The following is a 23,459-nucleotide window of genomic DNA, read 5'->3' as shown; positions in this document are numbered from 1 at the left end:
TCCTGTCCCCATTTCTTTGTGATTTCTGGGGAGCCTGTGCTACTCTAAGCTGCAAAAAGAGATGGGATTATAAATTGCAGCTAAAGCAGAGGCTGGTTTTCTCCTGAAGATAGTGTGGGACACTAATGAATTGCTTTTCTTCTGACTCACCTCTTACTTCCTTATAGGTGAAATGTCAGCAAATCCAGTTGAACCCTTTAACATTTTTAAGGTAAAAAAGCCCACTGAACAAACCCCAGAATTGGTTCTAGAACTCCATCTGGAGATAACAGCAAGTTAGCCTCATTCCTTTGATAAACAGAGCTAAACTTGCAGTTCTCAAGCTACTTTTGTAGGTCAGTGGAAACTGTCAGTCTGTTGAATTTTGCAACACAGAAAAATAGTGTTCTGCTGTCTGCCAGTCAAAAACAACTGCAGGATCTTTAGTTCAAAGTTTTCTGGGGTTTATTTTGGCTTGTGCTGTTGTCTTTGATCACACATGTAATGATGTGAGACACTGCAGCAGATCTCAGTGGTATCTTCATTGTTTTGGGGGTATGAATTCCCTTTAGTTTTATCACTATCCCCATAAAGCGTGATTGCATTGACTTGCTGGATTTGGTGAGAGTCCGGAACAGAAACATCAGCAGAAACCCACTTTACTAAGAATAAATGTGCATGCAGAAGCAGCTCTCAGCTAACAAGGATGTGTGCACACTTGGGTATTTTGTCTGTGACCAATTAGCATGATCTCCCTCTTGACAGTGCAACGTGCATGGAGTATTTCAGCCCCTCTGATACCTCCTCCATTGCTGCCCTACACCTGCACCCTCAGCAGTCTTTAAATGGCTTTGCTGGAATTAGCTGGCACACCTAACTTCATGGAATTCTTGTGTATAGCATTAATAAGCCAAAAGCATTAATAACATCCCCTGTCCCATAGTGCTACTCTGAACATGTTAAAATATATAGCTACCAAAACTCATGGTACAGGATCCACTTTTGGAGGATATTCCTTGTTGGATGTTCCTTATTGTGGCCCATCTGAAAGCAAATGAGCATGTGAGGGTTATCTATTACAGTGAGTCTGGTTGTTACATTGTTTAAATCCCAGAATGAGTAATTTCTACCAGTCTAAAGTCATGCACAATCCTAGCAGCTGGAAGAAACCTGCTGGGTCTGGACTTGCTGTTCTGCATAGGTGAGGACTTGTCTGGGATTCCCAGGTCGGAAAATACGTCCCCACCAAAGAGAGATGTGTTTCTTCCACGCTGGTGGGAGCTGTTCAGTACAGCTTGAAAATGTTGGGTGTTCTGGGGTTTCCCAATACTGATGTTTCAAATCTTTGTTCCTGTGACCCAGAGGGGGCTGTGGAGAGAAGCAAGGTTGCTGGTGAGATCCATATTGTGGGAACATCATATGGGCACCTGCTTTGGAGAAACCTTGTAAATTGTTTGCTGTCTTGGGTCCCTGGCCTGAAACACCCTTAGCAGGAGAAGTCCTCAAGGACTTTGGTTTATCTTTTGTGCTCAGGAGTTGTGTGAAGGGATGATAGTAAAATTACTGTTGGCAAGTGATCCCTCCACCTTTGAATGAGTTTTGCTCCATGAGAATGTGGAGCTGCTGTCTTTGAACAGAGGGGCAGCATAAACCCAGCCATTCTGTATTTGCTTGGAACAGTTTTACTCTGGTAAGAAATGCTCAGGTTTTTCCATATGGTGATCTGAGGGTCATTTTATTTCAGAGGAGGGTCGTGCATGTGATCTGATCACACAACATGGTAAGCTGAGTTTCAGGTAGGATGCACCAGTAATTTGAGGAAGGGAAATGCTCATTACAGAGGCAAAGGCTGGGTTTTCTCTCTAAGTTAGTGTGTTTGGCTCCTGCCCTGCTGGCTTTCTTTTTATTTTGGGTCTGTGTTATGAATGAATGGGATTTAGATAAGTCCTTGCCTTTTTCCCAGGCTTCTGGCAGCAGGCAATAGCTTTATTGATGTGGCCAGCACCCCAAAACCCCCTCTCATTCACAAGTTCTTTAATAATGGGTGATTTGTTCTATTATAGAATGAGTTATTTATTTAATAGACATAAAGCTAACAGACATAAGATTTAAACTAATACTACACAGGAGTAAGGACAAAAAGAGACTATTAGTAGATATGTACAGCGTAGGGTTAAAGCTACCTATTAATGTTACAGCTAGCAAAGAAATAAAACAATTTAGGATTCAATGTATCTTACCACCCATTTGTTGGTGGGACACACATCCAGATCCTTCCTCTCAATTCCCAGGAAAGTAACCACAGAATCTGCATCCAAACTCTGGGAAGAAGTCTTGAGTGCTTGTCAGGGTGTGTGTAAGGGGCTTCTGCCTCTGTGATAACTCGTGTGTCTTTTGTAGTTTGTAAAACAGTGTCTCTCAGTGAAGAATATTTCTTTTATTTCTTCCCACATCTGCTCTCCAGAGTAAGATGCTGGTTCTTAGCTGAGGCCTGAGCTTTTCTAATGATAGAGATGACCCCTTGCTGGGCTTTGCAGCCAGGTTATCTCTTTATGCACCAACTATCTGTGGTAGAGGAGGGGAGGGGTAGATGTCCTGCCACAGTGCAGGGGAGCTGTGTCCCTTCATGACAGAGGAAGCAATGCTTATTCAGCATGTAGAGTCCAAAACACTGCAAAATTATTTTCTATTCAACCTGTTAACTGATCCTGCAGCAGCGAGCTGCCTTTGATCCTCCTGACTAGAATGATCTTTGAGGAGAGCTTTCCAGGGCCTCTCTCAGGGTTGCTCACAGTAATGCAAGACAGATTTTCATCTCACAGTGACAGCTTAGAAGGAAAGAGCCTAGGCTGTGCCAGGTCTGCCAGCTCTGATCCTGGTGCTGCTCAAAAGATCCTGGGGATTCATGTCTGGTTTACTATTTTGTGCAATTTACAACTGTCCAGGACTGAAACTAGCTGATGACTTTTCTGTGGTTGTCTCTTAAGGGTGGAATCTCTTTTCCCTCGTTAATGGCTTTAATGAAGTACATATGGCTGTTCATCCAGTGGATACCAGAAAGCAGCACTTGTTCTCCATGAGGCAGACTCAAATCATTCATGCCAAGCCCACAGGCTCTGCACTTGGATGGTGACCTGTGCACCCTCCTTGCCCCTTCTCTGTCTTGCCTGGCCAGTGTTCCTGGGTTGTAGACCTGTGTCTGCTGCCTGTCCTCCCATCTTCACTGCGAGGTCAGGTCCAATTAATTTTGCATTTCCCCATTTTCTGTCTGTATAAGAGACACTTTTTAATTTGCCCATGGTTTTAGGTTTGGCCAACACAGTTATTATGCCCAAAGCACATCATAACTCCAGTTTGCTGCCTTCTGACTCTTGCCAGAGTGCTGGTCATGGGACAGGGAGGATTTGGGAAGAAAAGCTGATAAATCATAAATTCCTGTGCAAGATGAATCACGAGTTGTTACCTCTTTCTCAAACATGTAACTGCAAGCTGTTACATCAGTGCCAGTCTGTGGCATGCAGGAGGAAAGTCCCTTTTGGTTAACATTTACATATGGGCTCTTCTGCATCTGTCTTTGGGCATTAGTTGAATTGACAATGTAATTGCATATTTTTCCTGCTTACCCCTGGAGACTTTACTTACTTGATCCTCATATGCTGGAATGTGCTCCAAGGCAGGGGTGAATAGGAAGGGAAAGAGTTCTCTTGGTCGTGGTAGAAATTTGAATTTTTTCATCCTACATTTTATATAACTGTCACCTTTCTGGCATTTTGGTACAATCTCTGCTATGGAAATAAATTATGGGGGAAACCTGAGCCTTCCTCTTTGAATGCCAGAAGAAGAGCCAGGACTTGCAGAGTTTTCCAGTCTTGTTCTTTCCTCTGGGCTCTGACCTTGCTCCTTGTTCTGGCAGCTCTTGGCAAATCTGATGAACTGCAAAGAGAGTTTCTGTGGCTGGATCTTCATCCCACATCCATGTTTTTGCCAACTCAATCAAAACAAAGATGGGCTGAGATTAGCACCTTGCACTCTTCCCAGCACTCTGGGAACTTAGAAATTAGTTGCATTTTTGATCATAATTAATATAGGGGTTGTCTTATAGACCTGTGCTAATTGTGTGCAAGTGATCTTGGTGCTGTGCTGAATCTCAGTGAGAAGACGACATCTGTAGCAGTTTTTTGGGCTACCAAACTGAAGACTACACAAAGTCTGGCAAAGTTCTCTTGGGCTTGTTTCCAACTTCAAAGGCTGATATGTCAAAAGCCCTGGTATACTTATAGTGCTGCCCTGCAGTATGCTTCCTTGATACATAATCCTGAGTTTTCATCAAAGCAAAGGCTATGTACTGTTTTCTTTTTCAGTGTAGATGATGACTCGAGTGTGTATATGTTTATGTGTCAGTAGAAATGTAAGTTTTCCTGCACAGATGCTACGTTGATCATGTCAGATACTGACTTGACTTGGTGATTGTGTGCAAAATGATGCTGAATAGGTGATCCTAAAGAGAGGGGCAGCTCTGTTGTCTGGCAGCTGTTCACCTGGGGCAGGCTGGGCCAGGGGAGTCCCTGAAGCATTGAGAGCAGTAACAAGGCAGCAGGGAACAGCAGGATACATACATATGTGTTGATTGTTTTATTTTTAAAATTTCTGTTTCTGCTTTTATCCTCTTAGACTTTTTTGGCATGAGACGTGTTCTGGTAAGTGGAGAGTGCAAAATTATGAGGGGAAGGAATCAGTGGCTGATTCTGGTCATTGTGACCAGTAAATGGTCTGAGCGTGGCTGGAGAGACTTAGGATGAAGCATTTCCACCTCAGGAAGTACAAGCATGCAGTGCTGGGTTGCATGCATTCTGTTGTCCCTCATCCTGTCTGTCCCCTTGTCCCTGACTCCGAGGCTTCCTGCTCTTGGGAGAGAAATTGGTTGAGGTTTGGTTGCTGTGCATCGCTCTGCTGCCTTCAGGGTTCTGTTTGTTCCGAGTGCCTCTTGTGCCTGTACTGTCCCTAGTTAGTGTTTCTCTTTGCCAGGAGCTTTGGCTTTTGCTTTAGCATGATTTGCACAGCTTAAGCCCTTTCCCTGGCTATCCTTTCTTTTCATTTCCCATTTGTGCCGGCTGTCTGCTCAAGCGGCTGCTGTCAGCACACAGTGGAAAAACACCGATCCGTGAGAAACGCGCTGTAGCATATCAGCAGGAATTCCTGGGCTGCCTCTTTGTCAGGAGAGCTCAGCCATGTCTTTGTTTTCTCGCTAGCGAGTCAGAGATGCTGCAGGTTTGTTTGGAGCTTTACTCATCTTATTTGCTCAGTAACCAGGGCAGTTGCCCGTTGTTCCACTTGTGTTTTTGTTGTGTGCTTTTATGTGCCGTGAGGCACAATATCTTCATGCCGGCAAGAATAAGTTAATGCATTTCTCTTAGCCAACAGCCTGAGGACTAAAAATTTTGGATTTGGGCTGCAAAAAGGGAAGGGAAAGGGGCTGAATTTTCCCCAGCAATGCAAAAAACCAAAATTCAGCCCATTTGTTTGAGCTGTGTGGTCCCAAAGGGGGAACTCTGATCTGGCACATCACTCAGCCACGGACAAAGGATAGTTGATATTTGTAAATTGGTGCCTCGATCATTTCAATCTGGAAGGAATAAACATGCAGACAGTCTGGTGGTGACTGGGGGTGAAGGGCATGTGATCTAAGAAGTGGCGTTCCTCTCTGATCTGTGTAACAAAGAACCAGCCTGTGTCTGTGCATGCCAGCAGGATAAATATACTAATTTCACCAGTGGTCCGTGTCAGTGCAGCTGCATGAAAACTGAGCTGTCACTGGAGACAAAACTTTGTCTGTCCTTTGTTGTCATGTTGTGAAAGCTGGGGCAGTGGGATGAGGGTGAAGATGAGCAGCCCTGCCTGGGCACCCCTCTGGCTGCAGAGGCAGCTGCAGGCATGAGGGCACTGATTCCTGCACATGCAGAAGAGTAAATGCCCTTGATCACTAATGAATGGGGAGGCAGGAGGAGGAAAAAAGCTATGTTTTCTTGGATCAGCCCCCTGTGGAGGCAAAGAAAAGCCTGCCATAAGTTAATGGGCTACTTTCATAAATGTGGGAGCCTTGTGCATGCAGAGTGGCTCAGCCTGTCTGAGCTGATGCAGCTGTCAGCCTGTTTGTCTAGAAAATGCTTTTCTGAAAGGTATGATTATTCTAGACTGTTGAGCAAGTTCTTCTGTGTGAGTGCATTTAAACAACACCAGTGGTATATGTGGAAAGATTACAAACAAAGAGAGAGGGGGCAACATTTTTGATAGGCTGGGGAGGGCAGGAGAGGAGGTTGTGCTGCCTGTACGACAAGGACACCTGTAGTGTATTCTGAATTGCTCAGGTCTCTCACCAGCCTGTGACACATCCTGTGTAGCGTGCTCTTTTTGGGGAGACTGCTCCTTTTGAGGCAGTGAGGATGAGAGCAGTGTGAGGCACAGGGATGGATGCATTCCTGCCTCTGCAGGGCCAATGCCCTGTGTTGGCTGTGCTTAGGTACTCACAAGACATTCTGGAAGGGTACTTCTTAAGAGCTTGTCTTTGGCCCTGGGAAAGGCATCTTCCCCAACCACCTTGGGTGTGCAAAGCACCCCAAGGCAGAGGTCTGGCTCTGTCCTCATCAGGTGGGGAGGAAATTGGCAGCAGGCTCTGGGGATACCCTTTGTTTCCTTCTGTTATTAGCAAGGAGCGAGGAAATAATGATTTATTAATGCTTCTGTGATTCTTCTACACCAGGCTATGAAGGAATAAATTCAGTTTCCTGGCTGATAATCATGGCTGTAATTGAGCCGTACCTTGTTCCTTGCAGAGGAGCTGGTCTGTGGGGTGCTGGAGGTAACCCTGGCTCTCTGATACAGTGCCCATAGCCAGAGTGGCCTGTGATCACCAAGGGTCACTTCTCTGCTCTTCCCCTGTCGCTGGCCATTGCCAGGCTGGTGGAGACAGGCTGTGCATAGAGCCCAGCATTTCTCTGCTGCAGCGTTGTTTGATTAAACCAGAAATATCTGATAGAGGGGGTGGCAGCCACTCCTTTCTGGGGTGAAGCACGGTGGGAATGTGTTATCAATACCTCAGCAAATACCCCTTGATCTTTGTGCTATGTTGGGCAGAAGGCTGGTGCCTCTTGGCCACAGCCTGGGCACCATCACTCCGTGCTGAGCAAGGAGTGTTCACCCTGTGAGGGCTGGTGCCTTCCACTGCCATCTCTGCCCTGTCCCTGCCACCTTTCCTGCCTTCCCAGGGTGGCTGGCATGGCTGTGCCTGTGCCTGGTGAGCCAGTAAACTGGTGGAGCACACAGTTAACAGCTCGCATGCTGCAGTGGTTGCTCAGGGCTCTGCCAACCCCCACCGTGCAGCATCAGTAAATCCAGCTGAACTCCTGGGCTTTGCTTGGTACGTCTCCTCTGACAGCCCTCTGTACAGCAATGCCCTTTTCATGCATTCCCTTGCTTCCATGTGAGCCTTAGCTTATGAACAGGGTTTTATCTCTGTAGCCCAGAGCATAGGATGGGGCAGGACTGCAGCACAGGACTCTGCAGGACTTTGGGGCACTCCTGCCTTCACTCCAGGGCTCTGCTCTTGCTGCCGCTTTGTGTATCTCTGTAGCCCAGAGCATAGGATGGGGCAGGACTGCAGCACAGGACTCTGCAGGACTTTGGGGCACTCCTGCCTTCACTCCAGGGCCCTGCTCTTGCTGCCTCTCTCCTTTGCAGGCTGCACAGCTGTGCATGGCCAGGGCTGCCTGTGAATGTGTGAGGACCCCTGCCTGCCTGTGTCCCAGCTGCCAACATCCTCAGGAATGGGTGCTGGATACAGGCAGGATTCCCCTGTCCTGCAGAGTGACTGATCTCCCTACTTTGCATGGGGAGAACAGCGAGGCACTGCCCAGAGTTGCTGTGAGCACGTAATCCCTTGAGTCCTAGGGAGGAGGAGACCATAGGTGAGACCTTGGCAAACCAGACTTTTGCCCCCTTGCAATCTGCTCTCATTTCAACTGCAATGTGCTTTTTCATCCATCCGCCTTTAAACAAAGCAGTGCCATTTTGGTTAACCCGAGGGTGTGCACATTCCTTTGACTCACATGATCTATCCAGATACTGATACTTACTTTTTAACTTTGACTACAATGCAGGGGATCCCTGATGGTGGGTGTGCTACAAACCCAGAATGCAAGTCAGCCCCTGTGCTGAAGACCCTGCCATTTCCCCTCTCACCCAAGATGCACCCTCCCATCTCAGCTGAGCAAGGGAGATGGTTTATGAGCAGCATCAACAATGTCATAAAGTGCAAGTGCCAAGATAATGCTGCTTTTTTATTCCAGCCCTCTGACAGGGCCTTGTTAATTGAAGGTTGGGAACAGAAACAAAAGGAAAGGGCACAGCAGCTAAAAGCCAGTTGTCACAGCACTACTGCATTAGTGTGAAAATGCTGTGTTTTATCAGAAAGTAAGCATCCTCTCCATAATAAATGGCATTGCACAGCAAGGAGCAGCTCCATAGGAGCACCCCTCCTGTGGAGGCAGGCTGAGAGAGTGGTATTGCTCAGCCTGGAGAAGGCATTAGGGAAACCTCATTGCCTCCAGTACTTAAAGGGAGCTTATAAAAAGATGGACAATGACTTTTTACATTGGCAGGTAGTGCTAAGACAAGGGGTGTGGTTTTAAACTGCAAGGGTTACATTGGATGTTAGGGGGAAATTCCTTAATTGGGGAGTGGTGAGGCACTAGAAGAGGTTGCCCAGGGAAACTGTGGATGCCCCATCCCTGGAAATGTTCAAGGCCAGGTTGGATGTGACCCTGGGCAGTAGTGAGTGACATTCCTACTCATGGTAGGGGGTTGGAACCACCCCCCCTGCTTCTTGGTAGAAGATTTAAAAGATCCAACCCAAACCATTCTATGATTCCAGCCTGTGGATGGATTCCTGTGGACTGTGCTGATGTGCCTCTGGAAGAGAGCAGAGATGCTGAGCTGCTCAGTAGGATCCAGTGCTCTCTACTGCTATCTTCCCTGGGATGATCAGACTGAGAAAGGGTTTAAACCCGTGTGGGTGAAAGTGTGGAAAACTGGGGAGCGTTGGACTGGAGGGGGACTCATGTGGGAGTGCAGGAGGGCAGGTGGGGTGTGCAGAGGGCAGGGGTCTGTGGCACTCAGAGCAACACTGCCATTCCCCTGGGGACAGCAGTGCTGGAGACTTCTGTGCTGCTCCCCTTTCCCAGAGAGAGCACACGGCTTGCTGTAATTTTCTCTTATCTTTTCAGAAAACAAGGTGAATTCGCTGAAATAACTTGCTGTTCCTTCCAAACCTCCTTGGAATGTGTTCAAATACACTTTACTCTGTTTCCTTAGTTCTGTGGTTAGAGGTGAGGAAATGCTCCCTGGGCCATATCCCTAGGCCATGTAAGGCTGCTTGGAGGCTTCATCCCAAAATTGAATTCTGAGTGTTGGTTTTGTTCTTGACCTGATACTTTAACAAATTTAGTTTTATTTTTAAAGTTTTTCCCAGTTGCTTTCTTCCCTATCTTTCTTGGGAAAACAAACAACAACAACAAAAAAAACCCTCCTAAATTTTTCAAAGCTGAGTATTGCAGATGAGGTCTCTCATCCACACCTTGTTTTTTTCCCCACAGTCTGTGGTAGCTGTTAATTCACATTTGCTTAAGCAATTAACCAGGATATAAATAATGCATAGGATATTATCAGGAAACTGCATGCCAGTGTTATGGAGGCAGGCACTTTTGGCCCTGGTGGGTAGGGCTTCCCTTCTGTGCTCTGCAGCCCCCTAAGGCCAATTAAGGTGCATCCTTGATGAGAGTCCAGCCGCTGCTTGGCTGGATAAATAGTTGCTCTGATGCACAGAGGGGGGGCCAAAGCCAGTGAAAGAGGGATTTAGTGTTCAAACAGCTGCAGTGAGCCCTGGAGTCTGAGCATGAGCTGAGGCTGGAGCAGCAGGACCAACGGGTGGTGCTGGCACCAGTGGCAGCTTAAGGGAGAGCTGGGGGTCAGAGACTCAGTAGCGTGTCCTTTGCCTTCTGCCTTAGTCCTGTAAAGGTCTTTTCTCCTGAAGGCATATCAACTGTTGATAAACAAAGCCTTTTGGACTGTCACAAGTGTAGGAACCTGCTTTATCTTCCTGTTCCCCTTCCAGCCTCCTCTGGGAGCCCAGGGAGTGGTGTCTTTGGTGTTTCTTCTTTCAAGGCTGCTGTTTACTTTAACTGCAGTAACAAGTGCTAAACCATCTGGCAGGAGGAATAGATGTTGCTGTGACAGCTTGGGTGGAGATTTAATAACTCCAAGTGCTGAGTCCTGCATTTTGGCCATGATAACCTCCTGCAATGTTATAGGCTGGGAACAGTGTGGCTGGACAGTGCCCAGGCAGAAAAGAACCTGGGGGTACTGGTGACAGCCAGCTGAACATGAGCCAGCAGTGTGCCCTGGTGGCCAAGAAGGCCAATGGCTCCTGGCCTGGATCAAGAACAGAGTGGCCAGCAGGAGCAGGGAGGTCATCCTCCCCCTGTACCTGGCGCTGGTGAGGCTGCACCATGTTCTGGGTCCACAGTTTGGGAAGGACATTGAGACACTTGAGCATGTCCAGAGGAGGGAAACAAGGCTGGTGAACAACTGAGGGAGCTGGGGTTGTTTAGCCTGGAGAAAAGGAGACTCAGATGTGACCTTACCACTTTCTACAACTCCCTGAAAGGTGGTTGCAGTCAGGTTGGGGTTGGTCTCTTTCTCCAGGCAGCAGCTGACAGAACCAGAGGACACAGTCTTAAGCTGCGCCAAGGGAAATATAGGTTGGCTGTTAGGAAAAAGTTTTTTTACAGAAAGGTTGATAAAGCACTGGAATGGTCTGCCTGGGGAGGTGGTGGAGTCACCATCCCTGGATGTGTTTAAAAAAAGACTGGATGTGGCACTCAGTGCCAAGGTTTAGTTGAGGTGTTAATGCATGGGTTGGACTCTATGATCTTGAATGTCTCTTCCAAACTAGTGATTCTGTGATTTGGAAAAGATGCTTCAAGTTACAAAACAAGAACAAAAAACATCAAGAAAAAAGTGAGAAAAAAAACCCATTCAGAGCCAATAGACTTTGGAGACCACCAGATTTCAACTGTCACATTCACAGTTGTGAATTTGCTCCACAGGAAGGCAGCAGGCTAGATATTCAAGGCTGCTGCATGGCTCTGAAGTTTTGCCTTTGGTCTCCCTGCAGGGATCATTGAATTTCAGTGCTTGTAACAGTGACTTTCTTTCCCAGACATAAGCTCTGGGAGTTTACTGTATTGTGGTCTCTCCTGCCATAACCTCTGGTGAAAAAGAACCTCAGCTGAAGAGCACAGTAACATGTTGGATGTTGTTTTTCAGGTGCTGGAGCAGGATGTGGTTCTCCAGTCCATTGACCGTGCCATTGAGGCTGTGCACAATGCAGCCATGAAGAATGGGGGGAAATACAACCTGGAGCAGAGAGATGTCCTCCAGTAAGTATGATGGGCATCTGGGAGAGCTGGCAGATGGAGGGTGGTCACAGTGGCATTCTGTCCCTGGGGGATGTTGGATGTTGTTGGTTTGAGCCCCTGTGCTGCAAAGTGCTGCTGCACTCAGAGAACTTCCCAGTGTTTGAGCTGCTGCTGCTCCTCCTGACAACTGTGTTCAGCAGAGTAGAGCTTTGGCCTTGCTCCCCTATCTCTGTGCATGCCAAGAAGAGGAGATTCTCAGCCACACTGTAGGCTTGGAGGAGAAACCCAAAACCTTTCTGGCTGCATTTTCTCTGCTGTACTAGCCAGGAATTGTAGAGGTTTTTGGCATGTGACACAAGGTCTTTATACGTTCTCAAATAATTGCTTGTGAGGAGAATTTTTGTGTTCTCTGACACCTCAGAGAGGCTGAGGCATGCTGGTTTAATCTCAGTTGAACAGCAATTCTAAAGTGCAGGCAATTTCTGAAGCTTGCAATGCAATATGTGACTCTCCCTCGAGGAAGAGGCATTTTTCTCCAGTGAACTGATGAATAAATTATGGGCTTTAGCAAAGCCTCTTCCTTCCTTCCTTCCTTCCCCAGAAGTGCTTCCTTAGTTGTTAATGAAACTGGAGCTGGTGTTCAGAGTAATGTAGCCCATTGTGGTATATATAGCCCAAATGCAATAAATCATTAAAAAATAATTTAAATGTTGCTGCATGGTCACTCCCTTGAGCTTTGCCCTTCCTGATGTCATCATTCCGTTTCAGAAAACTGATCCATCACCGGAAGGAGACTGTGTCCCGTAAAAGCCACTCTCCCACCCCCCAGGGGACAGTTATGACTCAGTCCTCCAGTGATCACCACCTGGATGTGTCCCGGCAGCCCAACGGGGTGTGCCGGACGGGGTACGAGCGGCACCACAGCCTTCCCAACACCGAGTTCGAGGGGGAGGATGAAGGTCTCTATCAGGTAACAGTGGCTGGACACTTGCTAGGTTCCTCCTTTGGTGCTGTGGCGTTTCTTGTCCTGGTGAATAGAATGCCTTTGCAGGTGAAATTACAAATTAGGTTTTTGTGCTGCTGACCTGGGATTACTGCAGTGTAAAGTGTTGGTGTCTAAGAAATCTGGAACAGTCCCTCTGCCATTTACACTTGTCATGCGTTTTGGAATCCTTGAGGGTCCATGGTTTTATGGTAACGTGCGAAATCCACTCCATACTGTGTGACTATCTCTTGGCAACTTTCTAAAAGAGTTGCAGGCTCCCTGGAGAATGCTTTGAAAAGCAGTTTTGACATGAGCAGTAGAGCTCCCTCCAAGCACTCAGCACTGCTTCATTTTCCCCTTGTTATGTCTACACAAGATCATTGGTCCTTAAGCACTTTATTTGCTGTGGCTGCCTATTTATACTACTCAAAACAAACAAAAAGCCAAAAAAACCCCAAAGATCCTGCTTTGTCTGAAAGTTGCTTATCGTGATGAATTAAAGGCAAATTGCAGGAAATAAGATTTAAAGCAGATCTTTTTTTATCTCAGAGACACGCAGTTCCAAGGTTACAGAGTGGCATCAGTGCGGCTTCAAAGTAGCAGCCCAGGATGAGGCTGTGGCTGTTGGGGATGAATGATGTGCCAGATTTCCCTGTGTGGGTGTAGCTGGATGTTAGGGCTAAAGGCACCAAGCAAGGATGAGCATTTTATTCCTCCTACAGATGAACACATGCACTGTAATTTTTCTTCATCTCTCTGGACTGAGTGTTTGGAGGTATTGTGTTTATAAGGCACTGATCTGCTGTCACCCCTAGCAGATGAGGCTTGTTTTACACTTGAAGAACTGTGAGTTTGGGGAGATGAAAGGTAGCTCTGGCTCGCTCTGGCTGAACACAGCAATTCCTACAAACCCCATTTTTCTCCTCAGCATTCATTTCTGTTCTTTGGCAGTCAAACTCGCTCCATTCTCAAGCCTGTACATTATGGGCTGAGCAAATGGGGCACCTTACAGCCCATTCTCCATGCTGATTCCCTGTCTTTATCTGGTCTGTGGTTTGGTTGCTTGCCAAAAAGGAGGAAGACGAATTTCCTTGGCTGACAAAGAACTGTTTCTGTCTGGGTGGCACTGAGGATGCAGTTGAAGAGCTTCCAGCTTAGCCCTCTGCTGAAAGGGCTCCTTGAGATTTTACCAGCTCGGTGGATTTCCTGAGCGCTTTGAAAATACAAAGTGGAGGAAGCAGCATTGCTTTCTTCCACTGCTTATGCAGTAGCCTAAGAGGAGACCTACTGAAATATAAACTTTCTCACTAGTTCCAGAGGATCAGAGGTCTTGGCATGTGCTTTTCATTGCTTGGGATTTTCAAGTGCATTTACTGTTTGCATATGAAAACCTAATCAAAATTTGAGGTTTCCTCTCAGTGGTTTTGCTCCCAGGATTGAACTGGCTGTGGTAGTTGGTGAGGGCATTTGTGCTTCAGCTCCTCCACAGTCAGCATAAGGTGGGAGGCTGGGGCTGCTGCCATACCAGCTGCCATGGGTGGAGGTTGGGCTCTTAGAGTATTTTAGTCAGTCTGCTGCATTTGTGCATGCTCAGTGAGTTTGTGATGCTTGTCTCCGGGAACCTTTGCTACAGACCAGTGTGTCTGGCTTGGCAGAGTTTGCCTGGAGGAGGTGGTGGGTGGGAGATTGTTAAATTGGTTTATTGTTTTGTTATTTTGTTTAAAGGGTACTACTGTAATAACATTGTTCCCAGGAGTCAGGGTAGTGATGTTCTCTGCCTGCTTGGCTGTGAAGAGAATGGGAGTGTTTGGTAAAGTCAGCTCTTGTTTTTGAGCAGCACAGGGAGCACAGCCTGCTATCAGTCCTTGCAAAAGGGTAAAGGACAGGCAGCAGATGTGTAAAATCTGTGGATTTGAGGAAGTTCACAGTGCCCTAATAGAGGCCTGGGGAAAGAGAGATTTTCAGCACAAGTACAGTTGCTTCTCTTTAAACCTTTGGTAAGGTCCCTCATCTTTTCCCCTCTGGAGAGGTGGGATCAAGGACTCCTGCATGGTCACCTTGTGCATGGCAGCTGCACAGAGGAGGGGGGTTTCCCTTTGGGGGTTTTGGTGTTGTACATCCTCCTGTTGGCCTCAGGTAGTAGCTAGGATGGGGCTGGAGGGAGGGTATGGCCACTGGTTACACCTCACAGCTCCTGGTCCTGTGGCTTGGGCAAGCACAGGGAAATTCCTCTGATGCTTCATGTGCTTCTCACAACTGCTTGTACTGTGGTGTGTGGCTGTCTAAACCGGCAGGGGCTGAGCTAGCATTGTCTGTACATCTATTAATTTAAGCGCTAGCCTGTAATAACTGTTAAACTTGTGTGGTAAATTTGGGAGCCATGGAAATACTCCAGAATGACCCAGCCCTCGCTATCTCCAAACAATGTCATGCATCTGCACTAAGCTCTGAGCCTGCCTGTCTGCTAAATCCCACTGCCTCAGTAATCGTGGCTGTGCCATGCCAAGCAGCTCCAACTCGTGCTGTCAGCTCCAGCACTCTGCAGACAGGGTTCTGCTTTTAGCACAGCTGAACTTTATGCATTTGGGGCCAGCCTGCCAACCATGGCAAAGCAGAGACCCCTCCTGATCTGCTTGACCTCTCTCAGCTGTGCAGTCTCTTTTTGGACCAACATAGATAATTTTTGAAGCTGTGTGCAAGTATTGGATAGCATTCCACCCAGAGAACAATGTGGGGTGGATTGACAAGAGCTGAGTGTGCAGGCAGGGAGTCTGCAGCAGTGCCTCGTGCGAATTCACTGGCTGAAGGCACTCGTAAAGTGACTTTTTATATGACATGGTGTAAGGCTGGGTATATTTGGTGTTGGGTGGGAAAGGGACTAAGAGATCCTTTTTTAAAAGTCTTTGTGCAAACTGCTGTCTTTACTTGTCTAGTGGATCTAGATATGGGCTGTGAGCACATTGTCAGCTTTTGGCATAGAGTTGTGAATATTTGAAGTGGCTTTTGAAGATGTTCTACTTATAGGAATATCTTTGCTCCCATTTCAGATGAAGTTTTTGCCCTTCCTGGATGTGGGGGGAAAAATACATTTCTCATTCTCCTTCTGCTGAGCTAACATAAGATAGAGACCCTTCAGGGGCCTGTCTCAGATTTTCACTCTGGGGTGGCAGAGCTCTGTGTCCTGTGTGGTGTTTATATAGGTCTGTTCAGCAATGACAAGGCACAGAAAAACATCTCTTCCAGGGCTCAACAAACCTGGAAAATTTCCACTTGTATGACTGAACGTCATTGTAGACTCCAAATGGTTGAAAGCCAGGTTACCCAAAGCATTCAGACCATCACCTCCTTTCCCTTCCTGTGCTCTCCTAGGAGGTTTGGCCACAGACAGTGATTGCAATATCCCATTAAAAGCAGAGGCACATTTGAGGCAGCAGGCTCTGAATCCCAGCAGTCCTAAGAGCCCCCAAGCAGTCTCCTGGCCCTGAGCTGTTGGGCTGTGGGGACTGGGGTATTGATGCAATGTGCTCCCACCTAGCTTGGCTGCTGTGTTCAGGGATGCTCTGCTGATCAGAGGTTAACCCTGAGGCTGCACCTCACTGGAGTAACTGTGGGTGAATGTGATACTGGTGATCATGATGTTTACATCTGACAGGAAAAGATGAGTGTAGGGGTCTGGGTCTGGGGCTTGTACACTACTGGCTTGGCAATCCTAGAAGAAGAGACTTGCATGAGAAACCCCAGATATGGAGAGTTAATGCAACTCCCTGGCAAAGCTTTTCCCAGTGTCTTGCTATAGGTAGCATAGTATTGCACAGAGGGTCAAACCCTATTTTCTCCCTGCATGAGCAGAAATAGCTTTGAAAGCATGGAAAAGGCATTTACATGTTTCCAGTCCTTGGCTTTGTCTTTCTGCAAGGGTATTTGTAGCTGATGTAATGGCTCTCTCCAGAAGAGTGTGTAAATACACACTCTGTTTGCAGCCTCTGTGGAGCTATTGAGAGTAATGTGGAGACATGGTAAGTGTGTGGGATTGCATTTGGAATAAAGGAGGAGTAAATGCTTGACAGGTCTACACGACATATGTGCCATGTGCTTCTGAACACAGTAATTAAACAAGGGCTGCTTTGCTTGTCACAGGGAGGGGATGAAGTCAGTTTGAGTCCTGCTTTGTTCTTCTAGGAGGCTGCCCATTAGCATCTGCCCTCCTGAGAAAACTGCCCCAAATGACAAGAGAGATGTAAGGACAAATGTACACATGCACGTGAAAAAGAAGTCTTCATAAAGAGAATATCTTTATTGTCAGCCTCCTTTGATTGCTCTGAAATCTTTCCTTACAGATCCCACCACAGGCTCATCGTGCTGCTCCTGTCACCCCCCCACCTCCAGAGAAGCGCAAGAACACACAGATTGGTGCTCCCATTAAAAGTAAGGACAAGCTGCTCTCCAGGTCTTGGGCATGAAGCAGACACTGGGTGATGTAACAGCCAGGAGACCTTTGTGCTTAGATGAGCATCCTTATCCATTCCCTGAATTCTGATTATATTTATATCCTTACAAATATATCTATAAAGTGTAACAGCCTGATTCCTATAGGTTTTAATGCTAGTGGTCCTGAGCTGGTGACCAGTGCTCCTTCAAGCCTGTTCTGATTTTGGAGGATCTGAGCAGCTTGTGGATGGGTGCCAGGTAGAGCATCTCCCTGCTCCTTCAGTGCCCGTGGCTCTCCAAGGAGCAACTCTCTGCCTGCTCATGTGGCTAGTCTGGCTAGTGCACGAAGTCAGTGGTTTAAGATCCCTTTTCTCCCACAGACACCATGGCTGTCTCCCAGCAAGGCAGAGGGAGCGTTCCCTTGCAGTGCAGTGTGTGATACTTTACCAGGGGAACTCACTGGCTTTTAATGCAGTCTCAACTCCCAATGTGTTGAGCTCTTTCTTTGTACAGTGGTTTCCATTAACTCAGTGTCTGGTGCCTGTAAGGAGCAGTAATAATACCAGGGACACATGTGCCTATGTGCTGCCCACAGGCAGAGGAGCAGCTAGTGAGAAACACTTGAGGGCAGGACCATGGGGTCAGGGCTGGAGCTTCTCCATCTTCAGCGTAGTTGGGCTGACAGAGTAGTGCTTATCCTTCTGACTTGCTGGCAGCTAGTCCAAGTGCTCTGCTGTGCTGTGACAGTGATGCCATTGGTGACACCCAGCCCATTTCAAGCCCACTCATGTCCCCCTGTGTAGAGCGGGGCAGAGCTATTGACTTGCAGGTAATTGAGACTTGGGACTGGCACCAGCTTCCTTAATGGTACTTAATGGTATTGAGCCATTTTTCACTGGAGTAGTGGGAGTTTGCAAAGGTCAATTTCCTTCAACTCATTATTTAATGAAGCACAGGGGGAGCTATGAGTCATGAATGATCCTCTGTGAGGAGGAGGAAAAAGGGGGATGCTGAACCTGCGTGGGTGTGAAGGACCCAGTTTTTCTGCCTAGGTGGTGTTTACTTTGGGAGGAGAGGTGGATGGACTAGTGGAGGGCTCCTAGCACCAATGGAGCAGGAGGGATTGGAGTTGCCTGCAGAGGGGCAGCAAAGGCATTTCACATCAGTCCCACTGCTCCTTCCTTTGGGCATGTGTGTGTGTAACTGCCGTCTGTGAGAGCTGAGCTCCCCATGGGGTACAGCTCCTTCTCTTCCAGCACTAACACCAGCTGCTCTTGGGAAGCTCACAAACAGCCAGACCACTGTTTGTCCAAGTAATTGTTTTCATAGTCAGGGAAGAGCTCAGATACATTTCTGCCCTCTAGAAGCTAATGGATAAGATTAACCAAAACTATATACGAGACCAGGTTAAAAGAAAGAAAAATCTTAATATCTCTTTTCTTGTTGTGGATTTTTTCCCCTTGGAAGGTGGGACTCCCAGCTGCTAGAGCTAGTCAAAACTAGAGGTAGGGGCAGAAATACAGTAGAGCAGATAGTGTGGAGGCTAGTGAAATCAGTGTGTGCCTGCAGGGCTCGTGATCAAATGTTGTGAGAGTGGTGAAAGGGAGGGACTAAAGAGGTTGTCAGTCAAGTGTTTCCTCCACTGTCAGTGCTAAGCATGAGGTCTGTGCAAGAGGGAGGTGCAGGCTTGTGTGTGAAGTCTTCTGTGTCTTGCAATTCTGAGGCACCATCTTTCAAAAGTGAGGGCTTACATCCTTAACACAGAAAAAGCCTAACCCAATGGGAAAAGACTTTCTGTCCCTTAGTTCTGTCCATCTCTCCCTCCCTTCCCCTGGGTAAAACAGTAAGCCCTTTGAAGGGTATTCATCTCAGCAGAGTAGCTTTCCCTTTTCTAAAGAGGTGATTGTGTGGGAATGCTCCAGAGAGAACTGGTACAATTTTGCTTTGAGATAAGTGAGGCAGGAAGAGGAGTTAAACTGCTCCGGTCGAATGCACAATGAGCCTTTTAATGGACTGTGCTGTAGCAATTTGGGTTTTTTTCTCTTTTCCTTTGATGCTGTTGCTAAGGCATGTTTAATTGTTCCCTTTCAGATGCTGTTGAAATTATTCCTGGGTCAGCTTCTAGTGCCTCCTCTATAAGCACGACATCCCTGGATACCTTGTACACTGCTTCTTCTGTATCCGAGACCGCTCTCCCAACGGCCACCTCCAGTCCTGCCAACACCCCACCCCCTGTCCCGAGCCGGAGCGTCCACACCACGATCACACGCAACCTGGACAGCGGCTCTGTGACCCATTCCCGCTATGGCACTTCCCCAAAGGATACCAGCAAATCTCCCCAGTCCAAGAGGGCTGCCCCAGCACCGCCAGCTGAAGGGGGGACGCAGAGGTCCCACAATGTGGATGGGGAGAAGACTTCTCAGGTAAAGAAAACTGCCCCGGGCCCCCCTGCGAGCCTGGATGCCTTCAGCAACCTCTGCCTGGAGGATAAGAAGGCGGCTGGGGTGGAGTTGCTGCCAGCAGAAGCCGGTGGCCTGGTGGCCTCCGTGCCCAAGACAATTGGTGCCGAACTGATCGAGCTGGTGCGCAGGAACACCCACCTCAGCTACGAGCTGTCCCGTGTGGCCATCGGCATCGTCATCGGCCACATCCAGACCTCTGTCCCCGCAACCAGCAGCATCATGGAGCAGATCCTCATCTCCGTGGTGGAGAGTAAGGTAATGTGTGTGAGGCTGGAGTGGGGACTGCTGCACACCACCTGTGAGCATCAAGGATAAGAGCTCCTGGTGTTTGGGATGAGAAATGCAGCAAGATCCCAAATGGAAAAGTGCTAGATGGCGGTAAATATCCAGCCATGGGAACCAGGGGTTTAAGGGGTTTAAGCCAGGTCCTAGTACTGTTAGCAGAGAAGTGGAAAACAGGTGAGTTTATTCCCCAGGTGAGCTGCAGATGTACAACATAGCCTTGAGTTGGAGCATTATCTTGCGATTGTTCTAAATAAACCTTATGTCAAAATAATTCTGTCTTTCTCCTTTGGCATCAGTCATTGAAATGGTGAAGTGCACCTGGGCAGCCCTCTGCTGTAGCTGGAAGGATAATAAATTTCAGCTCCCACTTGCTCAGTGCAGCCCTGAGGAGTGCACATCATATAAAACTTCTAAGATTGGAATTCCATTGCTAACAGCAAGACTGTAATGAACTGTTCAGAGGCATTTGAATATAGAGAACTAATGACGTTCAAATTTTACATCAAATTATAATCTGGTTGCCTGTTTGTACTGAATAGAGGGCCCTATAAACAATCATTAAGTCTCTGTGGCCACAACCTTGTGGTTAATTGCTTCCTTCTCCAATAACAATGCCCTGTCAATGTGTGATCTAGATTCAGCAAAAAAAATTAGCTGTTTCAAGCAAATGTTCTGGCTCTATCTTGCATGCTGAGAAGTTCAGTTTTCTGATATTTGCGCCTTGTCCAAGATTTGAATATTATTTTTATCATTCATACCTTTACTCAGGATGCAATAAGCTTAATTCCACAGAAGTTATTTAGTGCCAACTTTCTGCAGAGGGGATTTGAAAGCCTCAATTTCATGGCCATTGCTGCAGACCAGCCTGAAAAGGAAGGGAAGAAGGTGATGCTGGTGCAGGGTAACTGATACAATATCTGTCATCTAGGACATCTGTAGGATTTTAAAATGACCAGTAATGTATGGAGACACAGCAGAAGGTTCTGTCCCATCTCATAATACCTCATCATACCTATCTTGAGCAGCAGTGCTTTCAGAAGGACAGCCTGCATGGGCTTGCACAGTGCTCAGGTGTAAATGTGGTGTGCATTTTTTCTGTGTCCCAGCCAGATGATAACAGCTCTGCTGATATGTGGGGGCCTGGTCCCAGGTGTGTAAATGTGGTGTGCATTTTTTCTGTGTCCCAGCCAGATGATCCAGCTCTGCTGATACGTGGGGGCCTGGTCCCAGGCGAGGTTGTTCACGGTGTAGAAAACTAGCTCTGACAGCTGAAGGGTGCTCACGTGTACTTGTGGGGTGGCTGCACTACTGTAGCTTCACTAGTGTGGTTTAGTGCTACAAATTATTATTGTTGACTTTGTGTTGTTCATTATATCAAATCATTCCACAGTCTCGGGGGTTTCTGTGTAGGATTGTTGCTGAGTTGTCAGTTCTAGGTCAAGGAATTTTTTTCTTTAATTTGTAGCTTCTGAAATCCCTCTACTCCCCAATCCATGCAAATACATGGCAGCTCATCTCTTGCATATTTTTCAAGGTTTTTCTTTGACTCCCTAAAACAGAGTGCAGTATCAGCTTTGATTTAAAGCTTTGGTCTGCTTGTAGTAGATACCATACCTGCTTCAACCTTTTGTTTCATGTTCTTTAATTAGTTATATCCTTTGTATTCCTTTTCCAGTCTTAATTTAAAGTCAGCTCACTGGTTTACTAAATCAATTCCAGAATCCCTTACCTCTCTTCTATCCCCAGTGCCTTCTGAAGCTTGAATAGTACTTCCATCTTATTTACCTTGCTGCTTCTCCAGCGTGGAGTCTGTACAGGCACATGGTTTTTTTAGAGAATAAAAGATGCTGGACAGCATCCTGCTGCTGCTTTTTGAGAGGTAATGTAAGACTAAGTTGGGGAAACAGCAGAGACAAGGAGGATGCTGAGGAGCTCACACCTTAGGAAAGATACTTCAGAGGTACCATACTATTTGGGATCTGTAGGAGCAAACCTGCCAGGTTGGCTTCCCTGTGTCAGTATTTGGCCTGGCCTTGGAAGTGGTCCCTCTTGTCCATGAGCTAGCTCCTGATAAATGTCACAGTGGCTGGGTCAGATGCACAAAGGGACTGAAACCTCTTTTCAAAGGCAGCATTGCAGTGACTGTCTAAACTGGAGCTGGCTTTCACGGGAACTCATTGGAAATTTGGACATATGTAAAGATGCTCCCTGGTCTTCTAGAGAATCACTTGGATTAGTGGGTTTTGGTGATATGTGATTGCCTTCAGCTCTGTTGGATTATCTCCCATCTGAGAGGAGGGGATGTCATGTACTGTAGATGTCATGTCTAAGGAGGCTGGAATTTTGCAGATTTATTAAACTTGGTGTGTGACAACCAGAAGTGCCCACTGCTCAAGCTAATTGCACCTTGAGAGGGACAACTCAGAAACCACTTACCTGCTTTTTATTAAAATAGCATTGCTGTGTTGTAGTTGTGACTCAGACCCATCTTAAATTTAAGCTTGAAAACTGCTGACAGAGATGTGTAATGTAAATTGGTCTTGTAGTTGAGGCCAGGCTGCTGAGTGAGGTCAAATTATTCTTGGATGTGTTTGGGATGGAGGAACTAGTCATAAAGTAGGCGTGGGAGGTGTGTTTCTAGAGAGGGTTCCCGTTGTAGGGAAGCACAGCTGGGCTGTGACCTGCTCCCAGCTGCCCATCACCAGCACCCGTTGTCCTCAGCAAGCTCTGACTGACCTCATGGCTCATGTGGCTGAAACCCTCTCCTTCCCCTGAAGCTGCCTTCCTGTTCATTCATTGATTCAGCTTTGCTTAAAGGAGACTTGCTTTGACAAGGCACAAAGGCTGCTCTGGGGCTCAGCGTGTGTCCCCACACTGGCCAGAGGCAAGGCAAGGTCAGCAGGGTGAGTGCTTTCAAGGCTGAGTGCTTTGGCTGGGCTGTTAGGGGGACTCCTCCTCAGTGAAATAGTGCTAACAAGAGGGAGTCTGGAGGGCAGGAGGAATGCATTAGTGCCTAGGCTGGCCTTTGCCTTGGTAATTTCTGGTAGAACCTTTATGAAGGTCTGTGGCAGTCTGCATGCAGCTATCCCAGCTCAGCTGTAGATGGTTCCACTCCTCCGGAGAGCTGCTGAGGACATCTCTGGAGCCCTGAACAGTGAAGGCTGCAGAGTCCTCTCTGAGGCACAGCTAACATCGGGGTTGGAAGCCAAATGCTGCTGTTTCCCTGTGACACCCACAGGTCCGTGCATGGCTGACATTGCCTCCCTGCAGAGCTCACCTGCCCTGGGAGGGGCTGTGTCAGCTGGGAGCAGACCTGCTGCTGCTCACACAGTGTGTGTGAAAGGCCTGCCCTGGGACATTTGGCTCAGCTGAAGTCAGGCATCTCTCTTGCATCATATTTCATCTCATTTAGCAGTTGCTGAGGAGCATGGAGGTCTGCATGTGTTGGGACCAGTGTTAGCTGTCTGGTTTCTGTGGGTAATGTTGTGGGAATGGCTTGCTGCCCAGAGGACGGAGGAATTCTCAGAGCAGTCCCCATGAAGTGTGTCTGAAAACCTGCTATGTGATTCTGGGGCTCACCTGGAGGGAAGGTGTGTGTACCCATGGTACTGGTGATCCACTGCACTTGCTGCTGGGGTGGGGGGAGGGAGGCAGGGGAGTGGGAAAAGAAGAAATGGCCAGGACAGCAGCTGGGTTTGCATGGCAGATGTGGCCACCTCTGAGCAGTGTGGGTATGATAAAGTTCCCAAAATGGTTTTGGGCTGCTCAGGAAGAATGAAGTCCCTGTAGCAGCTTGTTCTGCTGGGTTGGGGGCAGGGAACTATTTGAAGCAGCAAAATAGTGCAAAGT

At 47.5% G+C, this 23,459-nt stretch overlaps 1 protein-coding gene across 5 annotated transcripts in view; it reads left to right on the top strand.

Moving 5' to 3' along the window:
- The window catches only part of NCKIPSD (NCK interacting protein with SH3 domain), a 57,279-nt gene that overhangs the window by 17,515 nt on the left and 16,305 nt on the right, over positions 1 to 23,459 (top strand). For 4 of the 5 annotated variants that reach the window (XM_041425529.1, XM_041425528.1, XM_041425522.1 and 1 more), the window contains exons 2-5: positions 11,359 to 11,471; positions 12,219 to 12,420; positions 16,773 to 16,860; positions 18,955 to 19,580. In XM_041425529.1, coding sequence (XP_041281463.1) covers positions 11,425 to 11,471; positions 12,219 to 12,420; positions 16,773 to 16,860; positions 18,955 to 19,580 — 963 coding nt within the window. In that variant the 5' untranslated portion in view covers positions 11,359 to 11,424. Of the gene's footprint in view, positions 1 to 9,296; positions 9,360 to 11,358; positions 11,472 to 12,218; positions 12,421 to 16,772; positions 16,861 to 18,954; positions 19,581 to 23,459 lie in introns of those variants that run through there. The other variant, XM_041425527.1, reaches the window with a different exon arrangement.

The sequence above is a fragment of the Onychostruthus taczanowskii genome, unplaced genomic scaffold (assembly GCF_017590055.1).
Source record: "Onychostruthus taczanowskii isolate IOZ18803 unplaced genomic scaffold, ASM1759005v1 scaffold9, whole genome shotgun sequence".
NCBI classification, from domain to species: domain Eukaryota; kingdom Metazoa; phylum Chordata; class Aves; order Passeriformes; family Passeridae; genus Onychostruthus; species Onychostruthus taczanowskii.
The sequence above is the reverse complement of the archived record's forward strand: the minus strand, read 5'-3'. Positions and strand labels throughout refer to the sequence as shown.